The sequence below is a fragment of the Perca fluviatilis genome, chromosome 14, assembly GCF_010015445.1.
Source record: "Perca fluviatilis chromosome 14, GENO_Pfluv_1.0, whole genome shotgun sequence".
Taxonomy (NCBI): domain Eukaryota; kingdom Metazoa; phylum Chordata; class Actinopteri; order Perciformes; family Percidae; genus Perca; species Perca fluviatilis.
The window spans coordinates 36,490,580-36,518,227 of NC_053125.1; the positions used below are offsets into that span (position 1 = coordinate 36,490,580).

At 40.1% G+C, this 27,648-nt stretch overlaps 1 protein-coding gene and 1 pseudogene across 1 annotated transcript; both read right to left on the reverse strand.

Moving 5' to 3' along the window:
• Positions 1 to 1,855: 1,855 nt before the first annotated feature.
• LOC120572801 (zinc finger protein 239-like) lies at positions 1,856 to 10,325 on the reverse strand. Its single transcript, XM_039822250.1, has 2 exons — positions 10,122 to 10,325; positions 1,856 to 3,673 (listed from the first exon to the last, which is right to left on the reverse strand). Exons 1-2 carry the CDS (start codon positions 10,218 to 10,220, stop codon positions 2,720 to 2,722), a joined length of 1,053 nt encoding a protein of 350 aa, XP_039678184.1. The 5' UTR covers positions 10,221 to 10,325; the 3' UTR covers positions 1,856 to 2,719.
• A 4,118-nt stretch (positions 10,326 to 14,443) lies between these two features.
• On the reverse strand, positions 14,444 to 24,065 carry LOC120572795 (annotated as a pseudogene).
• Between the last annotated feature and the right edge of the window lie 3,583 nt (positions 24,066 to 27,648).

A 27,648-nucleotide genomic window follows, 5' to 3' on the forward strand; every position in this document is an offset into this window, starting at 1 on the left:
TTGAGGCGGGCTTTATGTGACGATAGCGCAGCGATGGCTAGCAGCTTTTTGTTTACATTCAACATGACGGCTACTGAAGCGCAGCGTCACCTGGATCTTTGGTTTGATTGGTTGAAGGACTATCCAATGACGGTGACGACCCTTTGGAAATGAACTGTCTATGAACCTTTCCCCAGACCCATTCTCAGTTACAACTGAGAAGGGTCTGGTGCCAACAAGGCTAATATAGTCTCACAATGCTTTGGGGTTTTGGTTTGTGTGCCAACTTTCTTGAGTTTGAGTGTATAAAGGGTGTAAAAAATTTACTAAAATGCTAAAACTAATGAGGGGGTAGTATAGAGCCACCAAGCTACGCCTAAGCCCAAATGTGATAAATCAAAATAATTACTAAATCTAACATGGCTGCAACATTTTCTTAACACATGTTATCGTAAAATGAAAGCGCACATATTAGAGATGACTGACATTCAGTTTTCATTTTTAAAATATAAGAACAATGTTCTAACCAAATTTCAGGAACATCAACTATGGAAACCAGTAAGCTTTCTATTTTCTGACTTTGTATTATCAGTATCTTTGCTTTCAGTCTGAACAAACAACAGATTTAAAACCACATTCAGTCACAGAGAATACAAACAGTAAATATATGTCAAACAAAGATTATTTAATAAAAAGTCTAAAAGAAAATATAACTATAAAACAACAATTACTATGAGAGCATACAATTCCAAATGGACAAACTTCCAGTTGGGAGGACCTAATTAAAGTAAATTGGAAAAATATCCGTAATGATAAGAGGAATATTTGTACCAATTTTTGTGAATATCAGAGCATATATGTCCAAATTAAGACCTTCCACACATGGACCAAATTGTCTCATAAGGCTAAGGGGTTTTGGTTTGTTGTTTTCGAGTGTATAAAGGGCATCAAAAATGTGTTTTAAGGCTAAAACTAATGAGGGGATGGTAAAGAGCCACCATGCCACACCCAAATGTGTCAAATCGAAATAATGACTAAATCTAATATGGCTGCAAAAGTTTCTTAAAACATGTTATTATGACTGATGAGATGACTGACATTCTGTTTTTCTTTTTTAAATATGCACCAAACAAGCCACTTTGAAATGTTGCTGTTATACAAAAGTTGGGTGACTGCCTGCCCCCCCAAGACTAAAAAACATTGGATGACCCTCCCTATCTTCCTCCGGTGGTCCATTCCATAAAATCGAACGGTCCCTTAAGTACCGTATTTTCCGCACTATAAGGCGCACTTAAAAGCCTTTAATTTTCTCAAAAAACGACAGAGCGCCTTATATATGGATCAACCTCTCAAGGATCACTGCCCCGTTGACGGGACACTGTGTCGCTGTAACCTCGATAAAACTTCGACTCATTCGCGTTTTTATAACTTTAAAGCATTAAATCTTCAAAATATACAGCCATGCGACACACCAATTGAAAGCTTAGCCTCTAATGATTAATGTAAGCCCACATACAAAGCATGCGATGATTTATAGCAGTTACACAACTGTTACAAAGTAACAGAAAATAAAACAATTCAGCCGTAATCTGCGCAGGTGTCGAGAGTGCATCCATACCTGTTTTCGTTGTCCTTTCAGCAACAAAGTGGTATTTTGCCTAAAGCTTGATTTTCATAAATCCACAAGAGTCCAAGGAAATGTAATATCCAAGCTTTATATTCCAAAATGATCTGTTCGCCTCACAATGTTGAAGTTTCTGGCCGACTCACAACGGAAAAACTCGAAACAGTTTTCCATTTCCGCACTTGTCATTGCCGCTAGCTTCTCTGCCCAGCTTGCTACATGATCGATGTGGGCGTCATCGTATTCCCTAGCTTCTAAGCTTTCGATTGGTAGCTCATATTAGCCAATCCGTTCAGGTTTGCCTCTGATATGGCCAATGGAAGCGGACAAGCCGATGACAACATGTCAGGGACCACGTTGAGACGATCGCCATTTTCTTGGACCGCTTAGATTTAAATGCTATAAGGAGGGAGTGAATGGAGTTGTCAGAATGCTTAATAAAGTTTGACTTTATCTGACATTTTTGTTGACATTCCCTTTAGCACAGCTCCATCTAGTGGATGCATAACGCATCCCCAGTCAAACGTTTGACTGCAGTATCTTCTATTCTATGCGCCTTATAGTCCGATGCACCCTATATATGAAAACGGTTCTAAAATAGGCCATTCATTGAAGGTGCGCCTTATAATCCGGTGCGCCTTATAGTGTGGAAAATACGGTAAAGTAAATTTCATATACTTTAAGACTTTTACTCCAGTAATATTCTAGATATTACTTTATACAAGACTGGTTGCATGATATATGGAAAATAGGCAACAAGCCACGAGTTTGAGTACTTTTAGTAGCAGGGACCAATAATACTCCCTATTGGAGAGACTATGTATGAGGCAAACAAAAACAATAATGGGAACACATTTGTAATTAATCATTCTCACTTAGTCTTCATTAAAACAAACTGAATCAGGAGAAACAGCTTCTGACAGACTTCTAACAGGACTATCTCTTCAAAGGGAGAAAGCGTAATATGTAGTCGTAGCCACGATAACAAACATGCTGTTCAGAAGATAAAGTTACTGCTGGTCAGCCTTCAATGTGGAGAGAAGATCAGAATATAACAACACAGCTATCAGGGTATGAGGAGGAGGCAGAGGGAAACAACTTGGCTCTGAAACATGTTCACAATGAGGCAGTGTGAATGCGCTGGTGAGATTTAAGGCTACAACTCTGAGAAAAAGTTTTCCCACATTGTTCACACCAGTACGGCTTCTCTCCAGTGTGAACTCGCTGGTGGACTTTTAGGTTACCACTCTGAAAAAAAGCTTTCCCACATTGATCACAGCTGTACGGCTTCTCTCCAGTGTGAATGCGTTGGTGACATTGAAGGGTACCACTCTTAGAAAAGGTTTTCCCACATTGTTCACAGCTGTACGGCTTCTCTCCAGTGTGAATGCGTTGGTGACATTTAAGGTCACCCCTCTTAGAAAAAGCTTTTCCACATTGATCACAGCTGTACGGCTTCTCTCCAGTGTGAATGCGTTGGTGACATTTAAGGTCACCCCTCTTAGAAAAAGCTTTTCCACAATGATCACAGCTGTACGGCTTCTCTCCAGTGTGAATGCGTTGGTGAGCTTCAAGATGACACTGTTGTGTGAAAGCTTTTCCACATTGATCACAGCTGTACGGCTTCTCTCCAGTGTGAATGCGTTTGTGAGCTTCAAGATGACACTGTTGTGTGAAAGCTTTTCCACATTGATCACAGCTGTACGGCTTCTCTCCAGTGTGAATGCGTTGGTGACATTTAAGGTGACACTTTAGTGTAAAAGCTGCCCCACATTGATCACAGCTGTGCGGCTTCTCTCCAGTGTGAATGCGTTTGTGAGATTTAAGGTGACACTGTTGTGTGAAAGCTGCCCCACATTGATCACAGCTATGTAGATTCTCTCCAGTGTGAATGCGTTGGTGAGATTTAAGGTAACTCTGTTGTGTGAAAGCTGCCCCACATTGATCACAGCTGTGCAGATTCTCTCCAGTGTGAACTCTCTGATGAATCTTCAAATATGTTGATGTTGTGAAGGATTTGTCACAGTGCTGACAGTGGTGACATTTGAGTCCCTCTCTTCCTCTCCTTTTCTACAGCAACAGACAAACACAGAGAGAGAGTTAGTGAACAACCTTCTTTGAAGCCTAGACATGCTCTCACACAATTTTTACTTTTCATACAATCATTTCATGTAAAAATGAAGCGCCGGTTGCAGACAATGTTACTATGGAAGCAACTGTACTTTTCATAACTTGTTCTACATTTCCCAGGAAATTTTCCCCGTTCAAATGAGTGGAGACAATGTTCAAAACTGAAACATTTGTTTCTTTCAGTTAGAAACTCCAGTAGAACTTTAAAATAATACAAACATTTCATGCATTCTAAGTATTATTAAACTTTCAAATCCCATTCAAACTTTCATACACAGGCTACATTTATTTTATGTAAAAATGGAGGAAAGGTGTGGTTTTAAACATTTTGAAACGGTTGGGTGCGTTCTCTGGCTACAAGCTCAACTACCATAAATGTGAGCTCCTAGCGATAAACTCTCGTTATCGTCATTTAAGTGGGCTAAGGACGGATTTCGCTACTTGGGGGGTTTATATTACAACGGCTGTGTCAGACATGTTCCGCAAAAATTTCTTACCTCTGGTTGAAAAAGCTGAAAGCCACTCGTAGCCTTTATCTATTCCTGCACATCCCAGTGCTAGGGCTGCTCGATTATGGAAAAAATAATCACGATTATTTTGGTCAATTTTGAAATCACGATTATTTAACACGATTACTCATTAACGTTTGGATATAATGGATAGTGTCCAGGTTATAATCTGTTAGTGTCCTTTATCTCGCAGAAAGAGTCTTTGGATCAGAATAAAATCTGTTTTACTACTGTGAGTCGGTTCAGCTTTACAGATATAACACATAACGTTACACAGGTAATGAACAGTTCCACAGACATAACACAATGTGCATCTCACATCACACGTTCACTCACTCCGACCACTACTACTGTCATTACTAAACATTGTGCCAAAATATCAACAATAATGTCGCCGTCAGTGGGCTTATTTGCTAGCTAACCTTAGGAAAAACAATGTCTATAGACAGTTTACTACAGCGGGGGGGCTAAGGCAGAGGGACCGCAGGGTTAGCCAACGTTAGCTGTTCCCAGACAACTGAGTTGGTTTAGCCTTTTTTTGCTCACCAAACGCTGCTGCCATTTTCACTCGTGCTGAGTTTTTAAATTCCAGTGGATGATATGCACATGACTTGCCTCCCTGACTGGCTTCGGGAGGGGCAGATGTGTGCATGCCATTCAGAACACAAGACAAAATAAGAGTGTTCTTGCAAAACAGAATATGGCAAAATAATCGTTTCTCGATTATACTATTTTGGTGATCGCTGGGAGCCGAAATCGAAATTCAATTAATTGCACAGGCTCTCCCTAACTTCAGATGATATTATTGGGCAGCTAACCTACATTAACTGGATGCGCGACGACTGTGCCACACTACCGGTCAAATTGGAATGTTTCCAAAATTCCCCAGCCTACCTTTCCATGGAAACCCTTTGCAACCCTAGTTGCACCCAACATTAGCTTAGAAATTGAGTCCGCTAACATCAACAAATGACTGCCGGCTCACACCACATAGAGTCCACTCATGCTTTGGACCTTCAGTTGCGGCTGCAGAAACTCAAACCCAGCCAGACCAGAGCTGCTGCCCACCCTCCTCATTCGCCGGCAGCTAGATAGTAACATTAGCATACGTCGTGGTCCCTCGGCCGGATAGCAGCTCTGCTCTGGCTGGGTAGCTGCAGCAATTGCTGTTTGCTGCTGTTCGTTCTACTCCCGACGAAGTAGTCTCCGCTGGGAACCCTAATAATACTAGCTAGCTAACTAGCCAAGTTAGCTTCCCAAGTGCTGCGTTCAAATGAAAAAAAATGATATAATCATTTCAAAATGAATGCTTAAAGTAGCCCAGTAACATTAAACATGGCTGGGAAATATTCACTACAGTTACTACAATATTCAATTCAATTTTATTTATAGTATCAAATCATGACAAGAGTTCTCGAGACACTTTACAGATAGAGTAGGTCTAGACCACACTATAATTTACAACAATTCTAATAATTCCCCCAAGAGCAAGCAGTGCGACAGTGGCGAGGAAAAACTCCCTATTAGGAAGAAACCTGGGACAGACCCAGGCTCTTGGTAGGCGGTGTCTGACGGTGCCAGATGGGGATGTGATGAACAGTGGCAATAATAGTCACATTAAAGATAATGGAACAGTGACATCAAATGGTAGTCATAGTAGTTCATGCCATATCAGGGCACTGCAGGGCATTAAAGGATGTAGCGTAGCACAGCAGAGCATGGATGGACGTAGCAGGAAGCAGCAGGGTTTAGCAGGACGCAGCATGACATTGCAGGGCACCGCAGAGCTTAGCAGGGAGTGGAGCAGGACCACGGCGATAGCTGCAACCAAGATCTTGGTGCCATTGTACTCCAACGAAATATGCTGGAGTAAACTCCCCAGAGCTATATGAACACGAAGAGGAAACACATTTGTCACCAGGTGTCTGTTGTTTAAATAAAATACTTTTACTTTAAATATCTGATATTTGCATTCTCCTCTTCATAACATTCCGGCAAATTAGCTATGTTGCACAACGTAAGAACTTAAGTTACCTGTATGAGGTTTTAGCTGCATATAATTTCCCAAATGAAATAATAAAAATGATCAAAACTGTATACGTAAGTCCCCTGTAGCGTATGTTTAATCAAATGGTATTCTATCAGAAGCAATTAAAATAAGTAGGGGCACAAGGCAGGGATGTCCATTGTCCCCATCACTCTTTGCATTGTCTGTAGAGCCGATAGCTCAGAAAATTTGCCAATCAGACATGATAGATGGTATTAATGTTGGAAGAGAATGTTATAAGCTTAGTTTGAAGCGGGATGATATGATGTTGTATTTGACTAACAGTGAAAAATCTATTCCATATTTAATGAAAATTATTGAGCAGTACTCAAAAATATTATGAAGAAGATTATGGGCTTATTTAAAGCGCATTTCATGACACCCAAGGTCACTTCACAAACAAAGATTCAAATTATAGTCAACTTATAAAAGGTGCTGAGGTTCACACCATGCAGCAGGCCTTTTGATAATACCTAATTATAGTTTGAATGTTACATATCTAGTTGTTCTGATTGGCTGCTGTTATTTAATTTGAATGTAAAATGGTTGCATTTTTTGTAAACCTGTAAATATATATAATTTCTATTCACATGGCTTTTTTGATACCTGGGAAACTAATACATGTGTTTGTCATTCAATGATTACATTTTTTTGATAACAATAGTAACAACAATAATAGGCTTATATTAGGGAGTAATCATTAATATTCGGGGCAATTAGCCTACATAATATTTGATGGGGGGCGTTAGGGACCTGGATAATGGATAGGGGGGTGCTGGCACAAAAAAGGTTGAGAACCACTGGTTTAGATAAAGCAAAACTATATAAAGATAATTTTTCACCATTAGTTAAGGAGCTTAAATCTAGTCTAGATAAATGGACAGACCTGCCTATTAATTTAATTGGTAGAATTAATTTGTTTAAAATGATATGGCTTCCTAAATTTCTGTTCATCTTCCAGACAATACCAGTGATCCCCCTATGGATTTTTTAAAAACAATTAATAAATTATTCAGTTCGACAGAACTAACTTTGAAACCTAACTTTAACTCAGGATCGTATTTCCTACGTTTTTTGCTGGGTCCTGTTACATTTTAGTTGAATTTAAGTGTTGAGGCATTCCGCCACCCTCTGTCTCTATAAATGGGCGCCTGCTCTACCAACTGAGCTATCCTGGCCCCCATAATTTGACTCAATTTCTAAGCTAACGTTAGATAGTGTTGCACTTAACGTTAGCTTAGAAATTTAATCCGCTAACGTCAACAAACGACTGCCGGCTCCCATCACACAGAGTCCACTCATGCCTTGGACCTCCAGTAGCGGCTGTAGCAACTCAAACCCAGCCAGACCGGAGCTGCTGCCCGCCCTCCTACCTTCGCCGGCAGCTAGCTAGTAATATTAGCGTACATCGCTGGACAGCAGCTCCGCTCTGGCTGGGTAGCTGCAGCCGCACCTCGAACCCAGTTCTCCCAGCGAAGTAGTCTCCGCTGGGAACGCTAATAATACCAGCTAGGTAACTAGCCAAGTTAGCTTCCCAAGTGCTGCGTTCAAATGCTGTCAGAAATGATGTAATAATTTCAAAATGAACGCTTAAAGTATCCAAGTAACGTTAAACATGGCTGGGAACAGGGGCGGATCCACAGGATCGGCAGCTGCCCCCCATACTTTGGCGTTCAAAAAAACTGCCACTATGTCCACAAGCTTCTTAAACATTGAAACAATTAATTTATATTAATTATTAATAAATAAATAAATAAATAATAGATGTAATCTTAGCCCCTGCCCTCAATTGCTACGTCACTGCATCAAACGTGCAGAGCGGCCGCGCACAGCGAGTCTGCTATGTGCGAACGCACCAGTCTCGCTCCAGTCTTTGCCGGGATGCAGGGCCACCACCTAGCAGCAGACTCGCTATGTGCGAACGCCGCTCTGCACGTTTGATGCATTGACGTAGCTAAGTATTTGAGGGGCAGGGGCCTAAGATTACGTCTACATTATTTATTAATAATTAATATAAATGAATTGTTTGTTTCAATGTTTAAGAAGCTTGTGGATAGGCCTGTCACTATAGTCAATAAATCAATCGCACGATAAAAAAAATTAGCTTGTATTTAGTGTTAAATAACTGTAAAATGTAGTACAGAGTCTGTAGTCTGAGGACATACGTGTCACAAACGGCAATTCCACAACTGTACAACAGCGTGAAAGACGACATACTAAAAGGAGATCAAAGACATATTGTGGATATTTAAAATGTCTTCCAGTTCCAGTGTTAAATATTCTTCAGAAATAAAAGTGTATTGATCTTTGAAAAGGTGTAAATGCATTATTATGCCATTATCATTATATTAGATGCAAATGGTCTCTCAACAACAATATTAGCGTTTATCGCAATAATTTCTGGGACAATTTATCTTCCAGCAAAATTTGTTATCCTGACAGGCCTACTTAGACATAGTGGCAGTTTGTTTTTACAAGCACAGTTTTTTTGAACGCCAAAGTTAGGTGAGCAGCTGCCACCCTGTAGATCCGCCCCTGTTCCCAGCCACGTTTAACGTTACTGGATATTTTAAGCGTTCATTTTGAAATTATTACATAATTTCTGACAGCAGTTGAACGCAGCACTTGGGAAGCTAACCACACTATAATTTACAAAGACCCAACAATTCCCCCAAGAGCAAGCATTTGGTGTAAGGAAGTCGCATGGTTATGACACAATTGTAAGCCTAATTTTTACAAAAATGTCTGCTACGGAGCCATAACGCGAGGAACAAGGTAACGGAGCCTTTGATACATTGTCGTGTTTCTTTAGTTCAGCAATGGAGACGAGAGCGACGCGTCTCATGAGACGGTGCTATAGCTACATGTAAGAATATAATATGTAATCTTCACCCTGCTGTAAATATTGATAACGTCGGAGCTTTTGGTGCAACAGTGGTAAGGAAAACCTTCCCTTTGGGCAGAAACCTCAGGCAGACCTAGGCTCTTGGTGGGCAGCCATCTGCTGCTGCCGGTTGGGACACAGAGACGGATACAGATATAGAGAATTATGATTCATAATAATTATGGCAGTTGGTATGATGACCAGTGGCAATTATAGTAACAATAAAGATAATGGAGCTATGACTATAAATAATAGTTGCAGCAATTCAGGGACGTAGCAGGGGGTGCCTGATCCCTCTCTCTCAGTTATGGGGTTCTTGTCTTTATGGTCAGAGCCCCCGTACCAAGATGGCGACGCGAGAGACGTATCACATGAGACGGTGCTATACCTACGTGTGATCTATTGCTGAATTTGGAGATTTTAGAGAAAACTTTCATTTACGAGGTAGTGAATACGACATGAAGGGGACGTTTATACGGACTCTACGCATCAACACGAGGCAATTTGAAGGCACTATATCTGAGCACAGCACGTCGCCGCCATATTGGAGCGGTAAACTGCGGTTTTTCTGGATAAAAAACACTGTTAACGTTTCTCAACTGGTTTCATCGGGTCGTTTTTATATTGAAGTGTTTATGATCTCAAGTATGCAGTTAATGAGACTCTCCACAGTTCACCTATTATCGTGTTTGTTCGGCAACTTGTTTTGTTTAGTTTTGGAGGGAAATGTTGCATCGTTTGTTCCGCGCGCTCACTCGACAACAAAACGAACAAGACACTACGCATTTACTTAGTTTGAGTGTCTACAAGATGGAAGCAGGAGACGCGGAGACATCTAAACACGCCTTTCCTTTCTCCACGTCTGATCTCTAACAACAGAATGAACGGACGATACACGGAGCCTCTTCCGCGTGTGTTTAGTATCGTTGTTGTGTCCTGAACACTGACCTGAACATCGGTGGTATCAGAGTCCGAGCCTGCTGCTTGTCTTCTGGGGACCTTGTTGCTCCGCTGCTCCGGGTTCTGGTCGGAGGCCTGGTCCTCCATTCCTCTCTTTGTCTCTGAAATCCAGCAGCTCTCCTCTGTGGCTGCTCGCTCTGTTGTGTGGGCTCACTCTGACCGCTGCAAATCTCGCAGCGTCTCGCGGTCACAACCCCGTACTAAACCACGCCCCTTAGCTACATAGGAGAGGGAGAGATAGATAGATACTTTATTGATTCCCAAGGGGAAATTCAAGGTCCCAGTAACTTAAAGACATTACACTGTGGTAAAGTTGGTTTTATATTGGACGTTGGGTATTCCACATTCAAATAATCTATTATGCAGCTTGATATTTTGACCTATTCATGTCAAACCACTTTAGATAAACTCCACCAACTCCCCTAAACATTGCACAAAGATTCTTTTAAAAAAACAAAAAAAAACACACCCTTTGATTTCATAGAATGTTTATTAGACAAAAAAAATAAAAATAAAACACACACACGCACACGAAGAAACAAGGAAATGAATTTGGCGACATACGTGTTGCTTCCGCTTGGTCTGTAGCTCTCAGAGTCAAAGTCTGGCACGTGGGACTGCTGGGATTGGTTGAAACTCCGGTTATTGGACAAAAGTAAAAATTATTTTAAAAATTAAGGGATTTTTTTTTTTTTTTTAAACAAAGCTTTGTGCAATGTTTAGGGGAGTTGGCGGAGTTCACCAAAAGTGGTTTGACATGAGTAGGTCAAAACGGCAAGCTGCATAATCTGTTTATAGCATTTTTTAATATTACAAAATATTTATAAAATCAATGGATGTTTTTTTGTTGAAAAAATAAGCTTTGTGTTATGTGTAGGGGAGTTAGCTGAGTTCACCAAAAATGTTTTGACATCGATTGGTCAAAAGATCAAGCCGCAAAATGTGTTGAATATCCAAAAACACCCACTCTATAAGTTATGTCGGGTGACAGGGAAAGCTTCTTTACAAAAGGCAATCTGATTGGTCTAGAGATGTAGAATGTGTTCTAATCAGCATGACAGCCAATACAAAAACTATTTTATAAACATTTGTATTCATAAAAATAAATCAGGAACACCCAGAAACTCTGCAACATATTGCGTCTCAAACCTCCGGCTGCCTTGATCTTGTGAAGTTACCGTTGCCCACGTGTGCATGTCACAACCTCGTACTAAACCACGCCCCCCTTAGTTACTGTTGCTACAATAACAGGACCACCAGAAATCCCCAACAAATCTAATCATCATAATTAAATGCAGAAATACCAACATCTCCTGTTACTCTGCGATTAACCAGATAAACTGACATGCTGTTGGAACAATAAACATTTTATCTACAAATGAATCATTTGCTATCAAATCTACAATTGTGTAAATAATATGTTTTATACTGGTGTAAGATATTAAATGATATTGAATCCAATCAAATCATGACTCCGTCTTAAAACAGTGTTCATGCTGAGAAGGCCAAATACAACAGCTCAACAAATATTGATGATGGAAACACTTTGAAATTAGAACAAAATTATGTATTATACATTTTATTGTATATTTGTTTATGTATTATAGTATAAGCCTTTGTGTGCGCAATAATACAATAAATGTATACCTAATTAACATTTGCTTTACATAAATTGGTGACATTTGTCTCTGCTTTAAACCATTTTCAAAAATAACTAAATTACTGAAATGTACAAACTAGGAAATTAGTGAAAATGAGGCAAAAGTAATTAAACTCAAAAGATAAGTTAGAAGTGACCAAAGAGTTAACAGGACTAATCCAATCCAATACAAAACAAAAAGTTATAGGTTATTGATTAATGATAAATGCATTGCATTCTTAATCTACTTATTCTAGTCATGTTTGGTTAGAATGGTCACTGGTATGTTGTATAACAGACATTTAACATGTCAATTTACAGCACATATTATAGATCATACCACAAATTGCTGTTGTATTACATCAGTGTTTTTGCTTTCAGTCTGAACAATCAACAGATTTAAAACCACATCCAGTCACAGAGAATACAAACAGTAAATATAAAATGTCAAACAAAGATTATTGAATGAAAAGTCCACAAAGGAAGAAAATATAACTATAAAACAATAACTACAGAGGAAACAATTCAAAATGGCCAATGATGAGAGGAATATTTGTACCAATTGTGAATATGTGAGCACATATGTCCAAATTAAGGCTTTCCATGCATTAGGGGGCGCTCATTAAACAAGCATAGACTTACCTACACCTCACTTTGCACCACTTTTGTAATGTATAATAATAGTAAAACTTAAATCGGTACTTAAGTACTTACTACTGGATTCTGTATTCTTGTATTGGATTGAATGTGAAACTGTACATTATCTTGCATGCTTATGCTTTTCTTGGCCAGGTGGCCGTTGCAAATGAGATCAATCAGAATTTAACAAAGACCAAAAAAAATAAAAATAAAAAAAAGGATGAGTTCAAGAAGGAGTAGGTGGAAGCAAATAGCTTATTTGGTCCTGCCCCTACTTCACAATATCATATCAATACAAAACACTCTCTAACTCTTGGTAAGACTGGTCACTGGTATGTTGTATAACAGACATTTAACATGTCAAGTTACACCACATACTATAGATCATACCCCAAATTTCCGTTGTATTACATCAGTGTTTTTGCTTTCAGTCTGAACAAACATCAACAGATTTAAAACCACATCCAGTCACAGAGAATACAAACAGTGAATATAAAATGTCAAACAAAGATTATTGAATGAAAAGTCCACAACGGAAGAAAATATTTTAACTATAAAACAATAACTAGAGAGGAAACAATTCAAAATGGCCAACTTCCAGTTCCAGAATAAAGATTTAGCATTTTATACATTATTTGCTAATGCAGAATGTGAAAAAACCATTGAAAGCATCCAAACTCTATCAACATTAATAAAATTCAGTTGAAACAGTAGAAACAAATGTGTCCCAACAATAGATTTCCCATTCAACAAGAAAAAAGGATCTCCAGACTCATAATACAAAGTTATACTTTGCACACCGGTGTGCAGAAGTTAACATATTGAGATTCTAAGTCAATATTTTAAAGTTTCTCATTACTTTCAGATTCCTAGTCAATAGTCTGAGTTACTAAGTCAATATATTGAGATACTTTGAGATATTGAGTCAATATATTGAGATTGTAAGTCAATATTTTGAATGTTCTCATTGCTTTGAGATTCTTAATCAATATTCTGAGTTACTATGTCAATATTTTGTGATACTGAGCCAATATTTTGAGATATTAAGCCAATATATTCAGATATTAAGCCAATATATTGACATTCTAAGTCAATATTTTAAATTTTCTCATAACTTTGAGATTCTTAGTTTATATTCTGATATACTAAGTCAATATTTTGACCAGAGGTAGTGGTGACTTGAACTTATACTAACTCCTCCAAAATAATTTTGCAGACCTAATGGATTTTGCCACTAAATAGTTACCAAGGGATCCTTCAAAAGCTGTAGCTGAAGGTTCACTGAGAGGCAGCCTGGAACGCCCTGATCACATTCACACAGTTCCACATTCATACCTGGAAGCTGCCCAGTACAACCACAGTCTGATCTGCTGGCCACTGAGCAGCTCCACTGGAGCGGTTGGGGTTAAGGGCCTTGCTCCTCAGTGGTGGTAATGAGGGAGGGTCAAGCGCTGCTCTTTCACTTTTCCCTCCCAGATTTTTATCCTGGCGGTCTGGGGATTGAACCGACGACCTACCGTTTACAAGCTCGCTTCTTTAACCTTCAGGCCACCACTGCCCCACCATTATTAGCTGATATTTAATCCGGCGAGTCTCAGAGCTGAGGTTTTACAATAACTGACTGACAAACGAGCAGCGGAGTAGTAACGTTACGAGGCTGAGAGCCAGCCACTAAATGAGTCAAATTAACTTCATGCTTCATCCACACAAAGTAAACTGCTATCGCCACGAGTGACAATGGTGTATTTGGCTCATTTTCTGTGAACGATATGGCGAGGGGGTAACGGTAAGGCGGAGGTAACAAGCTAATGTTAGCTAACTAACACCGGCTGGCTCGCCGTGCTTTCATGTTGCATCGCTTACAGAGAATGAGCTGAACAGCGGGCTGGGTCTAACGTTAGCGGCCCGCTGACTTGCTGCAGCCGGGTCCGCTGCCGCAGATTGTGGGGGAAAAAATGTTATTTGTTTCAAATCGGTAACATAGACGTAATGAGCGGCATATTCACATAACGTGAAGTAACATGGCCTTTTATTTTGTTTGAGTTTTAACTTGTCCAGTGGGGCAAGTAAATTTCTCTTCCACTTGCCCTACAAACAAAATCCACTTGTCTCGTTTTCCCACAAGTTTTCCCACATTGTTCACAGCTGTACGGCTTCTCTCCAGTATGAATATGTTGGTGAGATTTAAGGGTACCACTCTTAGAAAACGTTTTCCCACATGTTTCACACCCATATGGCTTCTCTCCAGTGTGAACACGTTGGTGAGATTTAAGGGTACCACTCTTAGAAAAAGTTTTCCCACATTGTTCACAGCTGTACGGCTTCTCTCCAGTGTGAACACGTTGGTGAGATTTAAGGGTACTACTCTGAGAAAACGTTTTCCCACATGTTTCACACCAATATGGCTTCTCTCCAGTGTGAACACGTTGGTGAGTTTTAAGGGCACTACTCTGAGAAAACGTTTTCCCACATGTTTCACACCCATATGGCTTCTCTCCAGTGTGAACACGTCTGTGTAATTTAAGGTCACCACTCTTAGAAAAAGTTTTCCCACATTGATCACAGCTGTATGGCTTCTCTCCAGTGTGAACACGTTTGTGAGATGTAAGGCTACTCCTCTCAGAAAAAGTTTTCCCACATTGTTCACAACCATAAGGCTTCTCTCCAGTGTGAATGCGTTTGTGAGATTTAAGGATATTCCTCGTAGAAAAAGTTTTCCCACATTGTTCACAGCTGTACGGCTTCTCTCCAGTATGAATGCGTTGGTGAGATCTAAGGGTACTCTGTTGTATGAACGCTGCCCCACATTGATCGCAGCTGTACGGCTTCTCTCCAGTATGAATACATTGGTGATATTGAAGGTGACTCTGTCGTGCAAAAGCTGCCCCACATTGATCACAGCTATGCAGATTATGTCCAGTATGAATGCGTTGATGTATTTTTAGGGAACTCTGTCGTGCGAAAGCAGCCCCACATTGATCACAGCTGTACGGCTTCTCTCCAGTGTGAATGAGTTGATGTATTTTTAGGTTACTCTGTCGTGCGAAAGCTGCCCCACATTGATCACAGCTGTACGGCTTCTCTCCAGTGTGAACTCTCTGATGAATCTTTAAACACCATGATCTTGTAAAGGATTTGTCACAATAGTGACAGTGGTGACGTTTGAGTCCCTCTGTTCCTCTCCGTTTCTATAGCAACAGACAAACCGAGAGAGTTAGTGAACAACCATCTTTGAAGCCTAGACATGCTTTCACACAATTTTCACTCTTCATACAATCATTTCATATCAAAATGAAGGAACATTTGTGCCGGTTGTTGACAATGTTACTATGGCAGCAACTGTAGCTTTCATAACTTGTTCTACATTTCCCAGGAAATCTTCCCCATTCAAAATAAAGGGAGACAATGTTCAAAACTGAAAAATGTGTCTCTTTCAGTTAGAAACTCCAGTACAACTTTAAAATACTACAAAACATTTCACACTTTGAGGATTATTAAACTTTCAAATCCCATTCAAACCTTTTGATACACTTACATACATTTATTTAATGTCAAAATGGAGGAAAGGTTGTATGCATGTTACAAAGTGTTTATTAATATTGATATTTGCATAATCAGCATGTCTTCGCCTCTTCATAACATTGTGGCAAATTAGCTATGTTGCATAATTTAACCCTTGTGTGGTGTTCATATTTTTGCTATACAGCCAATGTTACAGCCATAACAATTTATGTAAAAATACTGAATAGCCTAGATGTTTACTTTAGCTCAATTACCAATGATATATACATCATTTATGGTTCATATTTGACATTTACCCCTATGAGATCACATTTATGATCATATGATCATTTTCGTTTTTTGTCCAAAGATTTGAACCCTGGGCCTCTGCGTAGAGGAATACATGTCTTCATGTGGGCGTGCCCTCTGAGCTACCCGGGCAGCCATCATTGCTCTTTGTTAACCAAAATGCACAATATTGATTCATGATGACAATCATCGCCATTGGAAGTTTACAAAAAGTGAATGAGGGCAGCAGTGTCATTGCCTTGAAAGTGTGTAAATACTCATTCCGTTCAGGCTTTTCACGTACATTAAAACAAGCATTATTGGATAATAACTAGGACTTATTAGTAGGGATGCACCGATCCGACTTTTTCATTCCCGATACCGATGACAGGGCTTTGTGTATCGGTCGATACCTGTTACCGATCCTATACCTTTGCTGAATTAATAAGAAACTGTATACCTTCCACCTTATACCTTCCTTCCACCATGTGGGAGAGACTAAAGGCACCAGACTTTCCTAACTAAGACAAAATAACATAGATGTAATGTATTGAATTCTTTTTTTGTTATTTAAAAAACAATTGTGCATTAAAATATAATGTAATCAAACTTCTAAAATAAATAACAATAATAGGGGTGGGAATCACCAGAGGTACCACGATACGATATTATCACGATACTTAGTTCACGATACGATATTATTGCGATTTTAAACATATTGCGATATTCTGCAATATATTGCAATTTATTACCTTTTTTCCAACTTCATTATTATGTCCCCAAAGGAAAACTTTGTCAACATCTGTTTGTTCATCTCACATGAAATTTATTGCTGTAAAATGTGACTGTCAAGCTAACTAACTAAGTGTTTGCCCCGGTGTGACTTTCGTGTACTGCTCTAGTTTGGAGAACGTGAGACAGCAGTTGCCAGTCTTCTGTGAGATAATGAGCTGTAATAGTCACATAGGAATCCACTGCCCGTGACGTCCATGCATCACAAGTTAATGCAACACGTTCTGCTGGTTTCAAACTTTCCTGAACTTTAAGCTTAACTTCTCTGTAGAGCTTGGGTACGGCTGTATCCGTGAAAAACCGGCGCGACAGAGTCACGTACCTTGGTTCCAGTGTTTTTAGCAAGTGACAAAATCCCTCATTTTCCACAACGTTGTATTCTACTACCAAAAAGTTAAATTCTCATGTGCAATTTAAATAATAAAAGATCGATACTTGGCGTCTGTGTATCGATACAGTATTGCCACGGGAAATATCGCGATACTATGCTGTATCGATTTTTTCCCCCACCCCTAAACAATAATGGGCGTTCAATAATGGGCCACCTTTATATAGGTTTATACAGGCTTAATTCTACTGTCAGGAGTACATAAACTTAAAATAAAAAGTAAGGAAATTTGTGTTTGGTGGATTATTTCCCTGTGGTAACAATGTTTTTGGGCAATAAATGTCACACCGTTGGAAAGCCTGTTTAATTCCCTTTCAAATGGTGCCCTATTTGTAAGGAACATGCATTTGTGGGATGAGCAGCAGCGCTTAGTATGTGGGTTGCGCTCATGAAAAGATTTGCCAAATCTTCTCTGCCAATGCCAAACAGCTTATTCTGCAATTGACTCGTTTGGTGGATTGGATGATTGAAGTTTGAAGAAACAAGACATATTGGCAATTTAACAATTTATCCATTTCACAAACAGGAGTGTCAGTAGTGTGTGGAAGAACCACAACAGCCTGGCACCTCCTCCTCATGCTGGTCACCAGCCTGGTCACACACTGCTGTGGGATGGAATCCCATTCTTCAACCAGCACTTGTCGCAAGTCAGCCAACATGGTTGTTTTGGTCACTCTGGCATGAACAGCACACCCAAGCTGATCCCACAAGTGTTAAAAGGGGTTGAGGTCAGGAATTTCGATTTCAATTTCGGCTCCCAACGATCACCAAAATAGTATAATCGAGAAAAAAACGATTATTTTGCCATGTTCTGTTTTGCAAGAACACTCATATTTTTTGTGTTCTGAATGACCCGCGCACATCCGCATGCGCACATCCGCCCCTCCCGAAGCCAGTCAGGGAGGCAAGTCGTGTACATGTCATCCGCTGGAATTTAAAAAATCAGCGTGCGAGTAAAGATGGCAGCAGCGTTTGGTGCAAGCCCTCAGGAGGAGCGCTAAGTCTATATGCCAACATGGGCTTAGCGGATAACGGTGGTACTGCACCCCATGGCCCAGAAAGAATTTCCACATAGACATTACATGGTGAAAGAAACATCTCTATTTCAGCGGATAATTAGTTTCGGGGTATATCAACCTACCAGCACGAACACTGAAAGGGTCCTTGTTTAAAACGTTACGTTTTTTATATTTTTAACATTCACCAGAAGCGAATACAGAATTATTAAATTTGAAATGATGAACCAGCATAATGGACGCGAGCAAACCCACGGGACTGTGCACGTCCGCTCACATGACTGTTCTCCCGAGCTCAAGTAGCTAGCTGTAATAATGGATAGAGCTAATGGTTGTAATTCACCGTGTGTTCTATTAATACGTCCATGGTATTATCTTGTGAAGTTATGATACATCCGAGGGATGTATGTATGCTGTAAAGCCTGTTACGTGGATGTAACGTCATTAGCGTTTCCCAAACTGGCAGGGCTATCGGCTAGCTAGCTAGTTGCTAACATCAGGGTTAGCTAGCATGGCTGTATTAAGATCATGCCTACATAACGTTACTACAGACATAGTGATTACATGGCCTTGGTTCTCTCTTATGAGAGAGAGCCAAGAATGCGGAAAAGCCGAGCTCCATGCTTATATGTCAATGGCTCCATGTTGTCTTAATGCGTTTTGAGCACTCTCATTGGAACGTACGGGGCTTCCCGCCGACCACTGTATCCAGTTCTCTTAATACATCCATGGTTTGGTGAGCAAAAAAAAGGCAAAACCAACTCTGTTGTCTGGGAACAGCTAACGTTAGCTAACCCTGCGGTCCCTCTGCCCCCCGCTGTAGTATTCCCCCGACACGCTGTTTTCAATTACTGTTTAAAACTTTTTCCAGCTTAGTGGGGGTGCATAGGCATACTGCTCAAAACCAACATGAAAAAACATAGTAATGTTCCCCCAGCATTTAGATTTGTTGTTAAACTGTATGTAAATGAGCAGGGACGTTAAATCACCTGTTTCACGTAACGTTACTCTAAGGTACCGTCTATGTGCTGGATTTTTCCTAAGGTTAGCTAGCAAATAAGTCCACTGACGGCGACATTATTGTTGATATTTTGGCAGAATGTTTAGTAATGACAGTAGTAGTGGTCATAGTGAGTGAACATGTGATGTGAGATGCACATTGTGTTATGTCTGTGGAACGGTTCATTAGCTGTATACGTTATGTGTGATATATGTAAAGCTGAACCGACTCACAGTAGTAAAACAGATTTTATTCTGATCCAAAGACTCTTTCTGTGAGATAAAGGACACTAACAGATTATACCCTGGACACTATCCATTATGTCCAAATGTTAATGAGTAATTGTGTTAAATAATCGTGATTTCAATATTGACCAAAATAATCGTGATTATTATTTTTTCCATAATCGAGCAGCCCTAATTGTTACCACAGATACTAATAATCCACCAAACACAAATGTCCTTACTTTTAGGGCTGCATGATTATGGCCAAAATGATAATCACGATTATTTTGATCAATATTGAGATCGCGATTATTTGTTGATTTGAACCAAAACTAATTTTATTGTCACATAGGCTAATTATAACTGCTTTTACATCCATATTGTGCTACATTCCTGCTAATATATCCATATTGTGCTACATTCCTCCTTTATTGAAGGATACTGTGAAGGAGTATGCCATTTCAGCTGTTGTGCGACCACTTTCTACACATGCACGTTCGCCGTGAAAGATACAGGCAACTCAATTTTCTGTTCATGTTAACAGCACATGTGGTGCCCGGTATCTACCGGACGAAATAGCAACGCGGATTTCGGTGGCTCATTACACTGCCACATGTCTGCGTCGCGCTCTGATGCTCCGAAAACCTAACATAAAGATCGCTGCATGTCACGCTAGTAACCACTAAAAACATGTTATGCAGCAGGTAACGTTAGCCTACCATTAGCTACAGTAGTAACTGGATTAAACACGACTAAAATGCTGACAGCAAAACGGTGTAGCTTGTCTGTATTTCACGGGAGAGGATTCCAACAGCGGGATGTCCAACAGTCTGCTGTTAAAGCTATGAGCTAAAAGACACAAACTGGCACTATGGTCACGGCTGTTGTCTGAAAAACAAAACGGACGGGACAAAATGTTGCGTTTACTGGTAAACATAGTGACCGGCTTATGATGACCGACTGCTACCTGTTGTGGAATTTTCCTCCTCACGTTACTCTGTCCTCTGTGACTGTCTACATCTAGAAACTAAGCTGCGCGGTGCAGGGAACAACTCTGATTGGATCATGGAGGCACGTGATCAGACAGTGGTTTATGGAGCGCTAGATTGGCTTTGCAAAAACTTTGATAAGGAGCGTTCTATGAACGGAATGACTCATTTTAAATATCGCTCGATCACGCAAGTTTGATCGTGGGCTGAAGCTACCCCAAAATGTTCCTAAGCCCCCCTAAATAATAATAACAATTTGAGTTATCCTCATTGATATTTAGACGCAACAAATGATGAGATATATATATATATATATATATATATATATATATATATATATATATATATATATATATATATATATATATATAGATAGATAGATATAGTAAAACAAAAAAGATATTAAAGATTAAAATGAGTGGTGTTGCAATTTTACGACAGTCCCTAACTACCTCTATAGTGACAGGCTCATTGGACAGACATTCAGTTCTTTGCGCTGTTAACTGCGTCATCATTTTTGGTGATTTTGAGTTAACTTAAACTGTGAAACATCTGTCTAAACAAGCTCTCCAACATACCCTGAAACTGGGGGAAATCAAAGTATTGACATGGAGCAATCGAAGGTAACATCCGCGAAAACCGATGAATGTCAAACATTAAACTAACTTCACCGCTGTTAAATAGTAATTTAAAATCTGCTTTAAAAATAAACATATATGTTTATTTAGCATGTTAGCTTGTCTCAGCTGCTACAATGAGATTTTTTAATTTTTTGCCCAACCCAGTGCAGATGGCATCAATAAAATGTTAGTGAGGGTCATGCCTCTTTTCCCAATCATTTTAGAGGGTCATAGAAAATGTATTGCTATTATAAGTCTATTTTGACAAAAGATCCCAAAACTCCTCCGGTGGCCCCATAAATAAATAACAACCCCCTTCTAAAATCATGCCCAAAACTATGACTTTAATGTCTTCGTATTTAATGCACTAAATGTGTCTATGTGTATGTAGCAGGGGGTCCCTGATCCCTCTCTCTCAGTTAAGGGGTCCTTGTCTTTATGGTCTGAGCCCCCGTACCAAGATGGCGACGCGAGAGACGTATCACATGAGACGGTGCTATATCTACGTGTATATATTGCTGAATTTGGAGATTTTAGAGAAAACTTTCACTTACAAGGTAGTGAATACGACATGAAGGGGACGTTTATACGGACTCTTCGTATCAACACGTATGGCGAGTGGATTGTGTCATTCAAAGGATAACCAGGAGAAGGAGCAGGCTACCCTCCCCGTCGTCGCCAAACCGTGTGGAATTTTGAATTGATTTAATAGGGATTGCAGACGAGAGACCAGCGGCGACTAGGCGGCGAGTGCATGTAGAAACATTTTCCAGTGACAACGGCACGTTAGAATTCCAATCAAATTTACGCCTACTAAAGACGTCTAAACTCAGTACGTCGCCATACAAACGTGTGAAAGACACGCCTTCACTATCTAAAGACGTCTGAACTATGTAGCTACATCGTCAGTGTGACTTTTCCCCTAACAGTGATAACTAACTAGAGTACAGTATGTTGTCATTGTTTAGATTCACATTGTGTTAATGTTCTTTTGCTTACTTTGTGGTGCTTATGTGTTACTCATAATGTTTGGCTAATAATATCATCATGCTTATAAAAAAAGTATTAAACTGCTGAACGAACACTCGGAATGTCTCCATGGCAACAAGAGACAGATGCCGCCAGCATTAGCTACCTTCTGAACAACAATCATTAAATAAAATAGCAATTTGGCATATTTAACCAAATCAACAACAATCACCAACTGTCTTACGCCTTAGGACCGTAACGAAGGTATAGTCACAAGATATATGATCAAAATCATAAAAATAACAGCTTATATAGCCAGGTAGCTTGCTAGCCTTAGTGATAGTTGCGTCCACTTGTTACCCAAAATGAATGTCAATTCACTCAAAAAATACAAACAAATGAACTATTAAGGGTATTCTCCTAACGTTAAAACAAATATGAAGGTGCTTGAGTGACATTTACCCATTACAGAATAAATAAGTCAGTGATTTGGCTGGTCATAGATTTGCTGGGGTTATTACCAACTAGATAAATAAATTGGGGGTATCTGCAAAGATACTTAATAAATAAAGAACTTACAGTATATTTCGGATTTTTATCAGAAACTGCTTTATTTGCCAAGTAAGTGTAAACACGAGTCTGGCTAGGTGTTGCTTTCAACACAGAAACAGACATAACGTTACGGCTAAAAACAAAGATAAAAGGTAACGTTAAACATGAACGTTTGACTACTATGTAGTATGTATAAATATTGTATATAATAAAGTGTATACATGCATACACATACGTACATGTAAACAGATCTATCAAGCTTAATAAATAGTAAGGCAATTAGTGCCAATGATCCAGTAGATGGCGCCAATGTTCAATCAATGTTAGTGTTACAATGCATTCTTCCAACAGTGCATAAGCTGATGAGATACTACAATTTAATTTTTCGTATTATTTTTATACTGTCAGTACTTTTAGAGCAACTTGTATAATGGCTAAAGGGCCTGGAACATGTATTGAATTAATTGAAATACATTTAAACCTAACGGCTTTAACATAGGCTTACTGCATATTGATTAACTTGAATTCAATCAATACATTTTTTTTTGGGGGGGGGGGGCACGTCTGGCGACGACACTAGGTGTGGCGGCGTACATATCAACTACGATGTACCCTGGCGACGGTGTAGTCAATCCACACGTTAGTCACACGACAGTCTCCTTCGGTAGGTTATCCGTGGCACTATCCACTCGCCATACAACACGAGCCCATTTGAAAGCACTATATCTGAGCACAGCACGTCGCCGCCATATTGGAGCAGTAAACTGCGGTTTTTCTGGATAAAAAACACTTTGTTAACGTTTCTCAACTGGTTTCATCGGGTCGTTTTATATTGAAGTGTTTACGATCTCAAGTCTGCAGTTAATGAGACTCTCCACAGTTCGCCTATTATCGTTTTTGTTCGGCAACTTGTTTTGTTTAGTTTTGGAGGGAAATGTAGCATTGTTTGTTCCGCGCGCTCTCTCGAGAACAAAGCGAACAAGATACGCATTTAGTTAGTTTGAGTGTCTACAAGATGGAAGCAGGAGACGCGGAGACATCTAAACACGCCTTTCCTTTCTCCACGTCTGATCTCTAACAACAGAATGAACGGACGATACACGGAGCCTCTTCCGCGTGTGTTTAGTATCGTTGTTGTGTCCTGAACACTGACCTGAACATCGGTGGTATCAGAGTCCGAGCCTGCTGCTTGTCTTCTGGGGACCTTGTTGCTCCGCTGCTCCGGGTTCTGGTCGGAGGCCTGGTCCTCCATTCCTCTCTTTGTCTCTGAAATCCAGCAGCTCTCCTCTGTGGCTGCTCGCTCTGTTGTGTGCGGACTCACTCTGGCTACTGCAAATCTCGCAGCGTCTCGCGGTCACAACCCCGTATTAAACCACGCCCCTTAGCTACAATAGGAGAGAGATAGATACTTTATTGATTCCCAAGGGGAAATTCAAGGTCCCAGTAGCTTAAAGACATTACACTGTGGTAAAGTAGTGGTGGGCAGATCAAGGCTTCGTGAAACAATGAAACAGTTGAAGCAAATTTGCCATATTGTGTCGAGGCTCCGAAACAATCCGACACCCGTCTCAACGATGACACCTAGTGGTCACTTGCAGGTGTTGATCTGAAACAACCTTGACAACGAACCATTAAAAAAAAAAATGTATTATTGTATTTTTGTAATATGTGAAGCTTGTAGGCTCCTCACTGTGCATAATGTTATTTTGGTCATGAAAAATTAATATTAATAAAAAATCAAGCCACAATGTCTCACTTTTTTATAGATTTTTATTCCAAAATATGAATTTCTCTGCTGTGGAAGGACAAGCCTACTTCTTTTTTTACGCATAATTTCTCCAGCCTTTGAAAAAATCCTCTCACAAAGGGACACTTGTTGCTGGCATGCGAAGATATTTTTTAGCAAGGACATACAAATGAGGAAAGATTACTGCTCTCTCTTTCCAGTAAGTTAGGGGATCATGAGATCTGGGCAAAAACGCAGAGTGGAGGTATTTTTTCACTTCCACTGTGGCATCAGCTGTAGCATTGTGTATCATCTTGGTTTCACGGATACTATCATCAAAACTTTCCCATAAACTGTCATGTGTTTCTACTATCTATCTATCTATCTATCTATCTATCTATCTATCTATCTATCTATCTATCTATCTATTATCTATCTATTAATGTGTCACTGTATGTATACTCTGTCTGTTTCTAGCCTATCAGTCAATGTGTAAGATTAAATGTAAGCCTTAATATAACTAAACAAATCGCACTATAAATGTCACTATATCACCAAAAATCTGCTATCTCAAAATCAAACTCCTGTCACAAAAACCCAAGAGGTCAAGATGTACTGACTTCACTTTTATACAGATGTGCGATTGTGTGGTTTGTTCCAGACCCTGTCAATCAAACGCTGATTCGGCGGACCATGCCACCTGTCGAAAAACATGTGAAACACTCCGAAGCTTCATTTAGCCGTAGTCACATGACATGGGTGTTTTGAATCACGCTTCGGATCAGTGTTTCGAAACTCTGCGCTTCGGGATCTCGACAAAGCTTCGGAACGTCAGTTTCGCGTCACCCATCCCTATGGTAAAGTTGGTTTTATATTGGACGTTGGATATTCCACATTCGAAAAATCTATTATGCAGCTTGATATTTTGACCTATTAATATCAAAACACTTGTGATGAACTCAGCTAACTTCCCTACACATTTCACAAAGCTTCTTTTTTCAAAAAAAAACACACCCTTTGATTTTATACGTTTATTAGACAAAAATTAAAAATAAAAATCACACACAAAGAAACAAGGAAATGAATTTGGCGACGTACGTGTTACGTCAACCCATTCTCACTTCCGCTTGGTCTGTGGCTCTCAGAGTCAAAGTCTGGCACGTGGGACTGCTGGGATTGGTTGAAGTTGCGGGAAACTTCGGTTATTGGACAAGCGTAAAAATTATTTAAAAAATTAAAGGATGTTTTTTTTTTTTTTTTAAACAAAGCTTTGTGCAATGTTTAGGGGAGTTAGCGGAGTTCACCAAAAGTGGTTTGACATGAATAGACCCTTTGCACGTGACGTCACACTCTACTCCCACGAATTATGAACGCCATGACGGACGGAGGAAGAGCTATTCTGTAGACGGACGGCAAGTCAAACGAGAACGTGTTCGCTGCTTATATACTGTCTATGGTTCGCTGTTCTCACATACACAATCTGCAGAGTTATCCTCACCAACACAAGCATGTGTATGTATTGCCTTTCTGATTTAAATGACTGATAAATAATAATAATAAAACTTCCTCACCCAGCTGCCGTGCTAACCAGCTGTTCCTGCTAACAGGTCCCACATAACTATCATCGGTTATTCACTGACCTACATATCCCAAAAAGAAAGCCGTTCCCTAGATCATTTAACTTAACACGCATACAAAAAATATTGGTTAAATTAAAGATGACATGGCATGGAAACTAGCTTCAAAAAGGCCAAACAACTGAATTAAATGCGGGTCTGCGGAGCTCCTACCCCGGTTAGCCGACAAGCTAGCTGTCGAAATATCCACCGGTCAGCAGCGAATATAATCACAGATAAGACGATGGCTAGATGTTACATTATGTGTGGTTAATACTGATCATAGACACTCCGTGATTTACTGCATGGATTAACGTTTGATGAATTATTTCCCAGAGCTGGGATGCGTTCAGGCATCCATTAGAAAGTTGCATTGGCTCAGCCAGTGAACAACGGTACGTGCCTGTAGCTAGCTTGCCCTGCTAGCTGATAGCCGTTAGCTGCCGTCCTGTGAATGTATTCAGACAGGCTTCTGTGATAATCATCCCAATAATAATCCACGGTGGTGTGGCTATGTCCTCCAAAGGACAGGTCATGTCACGTATTGAAGTGTATTCCCCCCTAAAAAAAACAGTAGTGTGGTAGTAGCTGCTAGCTGCTAGTTGTAGCAAGAAAAGGTAAACAGTAGTGTGCCGATCGGAGCGTAGTGTGTGAAGAGTGAAGGGCAGATTTGTTTACAAGGGAAGCAGCTTGGAGTAACGTAACTATGGAGAATATAGCAGATATACAACACACGGAAGAGCCTTTTGAGTTATATGGTCGTCCTTATTTATTCGAATCCGAGTATACAGACGAAGAACTAGCCTCACAAGAGTTGGAAAGAACGAGACAGACAGTGGGGCAACAGGCAGATGAACTTGCTGCTCCAAGCGCAAGCTAAAGCTAGCCTTCAGTAACTGGAAGACATAGCCACACCACTGCCGCTCCATGGATTGTTATTGGGATGATTATCACAGAAGTCTGGCTGACTACACTCACCGGACGGCAGCTAACGGCTAGCGGGGCAAGCTAGCTACCGGCAGGATCGAGACAGGGACCAGGGTAGGTGAATTTAAACAATGTCTGAAGAAGCCATGAAGAAGAAGATAGTATTATTATTAGTATTACAGTTTATTTAGTGTTATTTATTTGAAACTAATGAAACTTTCCGCTCGTCTACTACACTGTTTAGCTTGTGCTTCCGGTGATTCTGCCGTCCGTCAGGGCGTGGTCACGTGGTCGTGGTCACGTGTTTGCAATGTTGCTATCTAACATAGAATCTAACGGCTCAGTTCATCAATAGGTCAATGCAGTAACCTCTTTCACCCCTCTGTGCATCAAGAGTCTAACCCCCAAGTGCATGTATACAGGGCCCCAACAGCACTTCCTCTTTCCAGCTGTGCAGGTTTTAGACAGATAGTTACGCAAAGCAATTCATGCGTCTGAGGCCTCTTGCAAACACCCTCCTCTACACGACTGCGGGGTCAGACTGGCAGCTCCACACAGTAATTCACACTAAAATATCTCTAAGCATATGTATAGTAATATCAGTAACACAAAAAACTTAGCATGATTAT

Excerpts from the sequence above, each read along its gene's own strand:
- LOC120572801 (XM_039822250.1), bottom strand. The coding sequence starts at position 10,220 with ATGGAGGACCAGGCCTCCGACCAGAACCCGGAGCAGCGGAGCAACAAG. Across the intron at positions 3,674-10,121 it reads CTGATACCACCGATGTTCAG|AAAAGGAGAGGAAGAGAGGG; the intron begins GTCAGTGTTCAG and ends CTGTTGCTGTAG.